The 4145-nt window shown below is 66.0% G+C and overlaps 1 protein-coding gene across 1 annotated transcript in view; it reads left to right on the forward strand.

Moving 5' to 3' along the window:
• SEC61A1 (SEC61 translocon subunit alpha 1) overlaps positions 1-3904 on the forward strand; it is a 16840-nt gene extending 12936 nt beyond the window's left edge. The window contains exons 9-13 of the mRNA XM_006169832.3: positions 168-328; positions 1528-1725; positions 1874-2065; positions 2392-2468; positions 3576-3904. Coding sequence (XP_006169894.1) covers positions 168-328; positions 1528-1725; positions 1874-2065; positions 2392-2468; positions 3576-3762 — 815 coding nt within the window. The 3' untranslated portion in view covers positions 3763-3904. The remainder of the gene's footprint in view (positions 1-167; positions 329-1527; positions 1726-1873; positions 2066-2391; positions 2469-3575) is intronic.
• The last annotated feature ends 241 nt before the right edge of the window (positions 3905-4145 follow it).

Below are 4145 nucleotides of genomic sequence, written 5' to 3' on the forward strand. Positions count from 1 at the left end.
CAGGGCAGCCAGCTGCTGAGCAGCGCACCCTCCCAGGATGGCCATGAAAGCCGAGCCCCTCAGCGCCCGGCCCACCCCGTGGGGATTCGGAGCCTGCTCGCTCGCGTTCTCCGTGGTGACCGTTGGCTCGCTCGTCGCGCGTGCACACTCCGCCCCTCTGCCCACAGGAATGGAGTTTGAGGGCGCCATCATCGCCCTGTTCCACCTGCTGGCCACACGCACCGACAAGGTCCGAGCCCTGCGCGAGGCCTTCTACCGCCAGAACCTGCCCAACCTCATGAACCTCATCGCCACCGTCCTCGTCTTCGCCGTGGTCATCTACTTCCAGGTGCGCAGCCCGCGGGCGGTCACAGCTGGGGCTGGGTCCCGGGTGCCCTGGGGGCTCCACCTCACCCAGGGGCTGTACATGTCGCCGTCCCTGTGGAGAGGACCAGCCAGTCTGGAGGGTGCAGGGAAGCTCAGAGCACGCCTGTCTACAGCCGTTCCCAGCACACCTGGGGGCAGGTCTCTGCATCCTCTGCTCCCAGGAAGCAGGTGCCAGGGCTCCACAGCCCCGTGGTGTCACCATGGCCCCGGGGCCGTGCAGGCGGGACCTTCCCTCGGGAGTCCTCACCGTGATGTTGCCAGGCTCCACGACGTGTATCCACACTGCCCCGTGCTCTGCGTGGACCGACCTTTATTCTTAACTGCCAGAGGGTGGAGAGGAGAAGGTGCCCCAGAGGAACGCACTCAGGCCACAATCCTTACTCCTTCGGTTCTCTACCCTGTTGGGATTCGGGTGCATTTTTCAATCCCCTGGGGCTGGGATTCCAACCAGCTGAGCCGTGTGGGATCTGGCGTCCTTAAATGGCTGCAGAAGGGACCGCCCTGATTGTTCCCTGGTGCATCCCTGGGCCTCCTGGTTTCGAGGGCAGGTCCGCGTTCGGGAGCAGCAGCTCTTACAGCCAGACGCTTGGCCTGAGGGCTGGGTCGGTCAGCCAGTGTCCTGGCTGAGATGTGCAGGTGGGGCCCGGCCGGTGGCCTGCTGATTTCTGGGTCGGGAGGCTCTGCACTCGGCTCGTATTCCGAGTCCTCTCCCAGGCCCTGGGGAGTGGACGGCAACAGGGAGGCTTGCTGTTTGCCAAGGAGCTCAGAGTGGTGTGTTCACGGGACGGTAGCTCTGTTTGCGATCACAGAGGTCGAGCCAGCCGTCCCCAGCCGTGAAGCTGGTACTGGTGACCCTGTCTTGGGGCCACTGTACTGCCTGAGAGCTCTGCAGGCCAGAGAGGCCCCCTCAGGTCCTGGTCTCCTTCCCCACGTGGCTGTGGGTTACAGGTGTGGCTCTGCCGACCTAGGATCGCACGACTATCATCCACCGTGGTCTAAACTGGTCTTTCTGGAACGATCCGAGCATGCCCCCATGCAGCAGCAGGGCAGGAAGGGGCGTGCCCAGGGTGGCCCTGTGGCCGGCCGCGTGGCCCTGTGGCCGGCCGCGTGGCCCTGTGGCCGGCGGCCAGAGCAGCCCAGCACGTGTGGTTGTCTCCCCAGGGCTTCCGGGTGGACCTGCCCATCAAGTCGGCGCGGTACCGCGGCCAGTACAACACCTACCCCATCAAGCTCTTCTACACCTCCAACATCCCCATCATCCTGCAGTCGGCCCTGGTGTCCAACCTCTACGTCATCTCCCAGATGCTGTCGGCGCGCTTCAGCGGCAACCTGCTGGTCAGCCTGCTGGGCACCTGGTCTGTAAGTGAGCCGTGCGTCGGCTGGCTCTGCCCGGGCTCGGTGCTCCACAGGCGTGGACGTCCTGGTCAGAAGGGCGGGGCTGTGGGAGCGCGGGGCCCCTGCCCGGTGTCAGCACAGGACGCTGTGCTCACGGTGCTCTTCCTGCCAGGACACCTCCTCCGGGGGCCCTGCGCGCGCTTACCCCGTCGGCGGCCTGTGCTACTACCTGTCCCCTCCCGAGTCCTTCGGCTCTGTGCTCGAGGACCCGGTTCACGCGGCCGTGTACATTGTGTTCATGCTGGGTTCCTGCGCCTTCTTCTCTAAGACCTGGATCGAGGTCTCTGGGTCGTCCGCCAAAGACGTGAGTATGCCAGGTCCCCGGGGGCGGGCGGGCTCCCCAGTGCAAGGGGACAAGGTGCCACCTCTTCACGGTCGTGGTGCGGATCAGGGGTGTGGAGGGTCTGTGGCCCAGCGTGGGCACGTACCACCTGTGACTTCACATCAGCACGCGGTCTGGGTGCTGGTTGTGCAGGTGACAGGATCGAGACCACACTGGGCTGTAGGCCACTTAGCGCCACTCTGGGCCTGGGCCAGAGGCCGCACTGTTTGGGCGGGGTGGAGCAGGCGAGGCCTCAGGACATGCGGTGCTCGCTCCAACGTGTGTCCGTGCCGGGTGGCGTCCCGCAGGTGGCCAAACAGCTGAAGGAGCAGCAGATGGTGATGCGGGGCCACCGCGAGACCTCCATGGTGCACGAGCTCAACCGGTGAGTGCCGGGGTTCCGAGGGCTCCGGGCAGGGCAGCAGTGGCCCCACCGGGAGGGCCCGTGAGCTCGGCCTGTGGTTCTGGGAGGGGGTGGGTGGGGAGTGGTCCATGCGGAAGGAGACCAGAGTGGTGACCAGGGTGGTGTGCCCACGACCTGCTGGGCTGCTGCGAAACTTGGCTAGAGGCGCCTGTGGCCGGGTGGCACCACCCTAGCCATCAGGATGGAGAAGGCTGGAAGAAGGAGAGGCCCCAGCACGTGCAGGGGTGGGGAGGGCAGAATGGCAGCATGAGCAGCATGGGTTGTCCAGGCCCCACGCCGCCCTCACAGCCCGGGCTCCTGAGCAGGCGCAGGTGGTGCTGACGAGTGCCCCTGGCCGCGGCCGCCCTGGAGTGTGCACCTGGCCCTCGCCCAGGGCAGGCAGGGCCCAAGCCCATGCGGGCGGCAGGGTGGGAGGAGCTGGAGGGATTGCAGGGTCCACAGCCTTCGGCGCTCTCCCCGCCCCCGTTCTGTCTCGGGGAGGGCACACGCAAGGCAGACCCTGGCAGGCCGGTGCTTGGCACCCTCTCGTCAGATTGTTCCTATAGGGCGCAGGCGCACACTAACCGGAGAGACAGAACGAAAGTCCCTCGGGGGTGGCCAAGCCACAATCCCCCCTCCATTCTCCTCGGGGGATCTCGGGATATGGGGCGCACATGCACACGCGCCCAGTGTGAGTTGTAAGCCCCAGGTCCAGGACACAAACCAAAATCTACCATGTGGGAGTCAGTGACGTAGTGGTCACAGCATCTGCCGGTCCCCGCGTGGGGTCCAGCCCTGTGGTTTGGACACTGGTGGTCATGTAGAGCATATAGCACAGTTCAGGGGTGGGTTTGCCGTGGCCTGTTGAGCCTGCGGGCCATCAGTCGCCCCGCCGTGGCCCTGAAGGGAGAGCACACTTTCTTGCTTAAACTCGGGCTTCAGCATCTTGGTCGGGTGGTCACAGCACACCGGCCACTCAGGCTGGCAAGTCCAGGAGGCAGTGAGGGCCCCCGGGGGCACCCATTAGCCTGCCAGCCCCTCCCCGCGGCCTGGTCCAGGGCTGGAGCTGACAGTGCCTCCCCGGCCCAGGTACATCCCCACGGCCGCAGCCTTCGGGGGGCTGTGCATTGGGGCACTCTCCGTCCTGGCCGACTTCCTGGGCGCCATCGGCTCCGGGACCGGGATCCTGCTCGCAGTCACCATCATCTACCAGTACTTCGAGATCTTCGTCAAGGAGCAGAGCGAGGTCGGCAGCATGGGCGCGCTTCTGTTCTAGGCCCGCCCGCCGCAGGCCGCTCCGGCCACGGGGCACCACGGCCACGCTCAGACTTGGATGACGCCTGGAATCCCACATCCTCTCACCCCGTAAAGCACTCGGCGTCTTCCAATCGAGTTTTACTTTCCATTCTGGTGAAAGGGCTCAGAGGCAAAGCTCTGAGCCACGGGCTGCAGGGAGGCCAAATGCGCGGTCCCCAGCCTGGAGCTCGTTGACGCACACCATCCCGCGTGCGGCCCCACAGGAGCCCCACAGGAGCCCCACGTGGACACGCCATGGACGTGTCTGCGCCCTCCCGCGGCAGGTGCAGAGCCAAAGCTGGGCGTGTTTCCTGGGGCCTGGCTGTGGCACTGCCCAGCCTCACCCACCCCATCCGTCAGTGG

The sequence above is a fragment of the Tupaia chinensis genome, unplaced genomic scaffold (genome assembly GCF_000334495.1).
Source record: "Tupaia chinensis unplaced genomic scaffold, TupChi_1.0 Scaffold147500_2, whole genome shotgun sequence".
In the NCBI taxonomy this organism is placed as follows: Eukaryota; Metazoa; Chordata; class Mammalia; order Scandentia; family Tupaiidae; genus Tupaia; species Tupaia belangeri.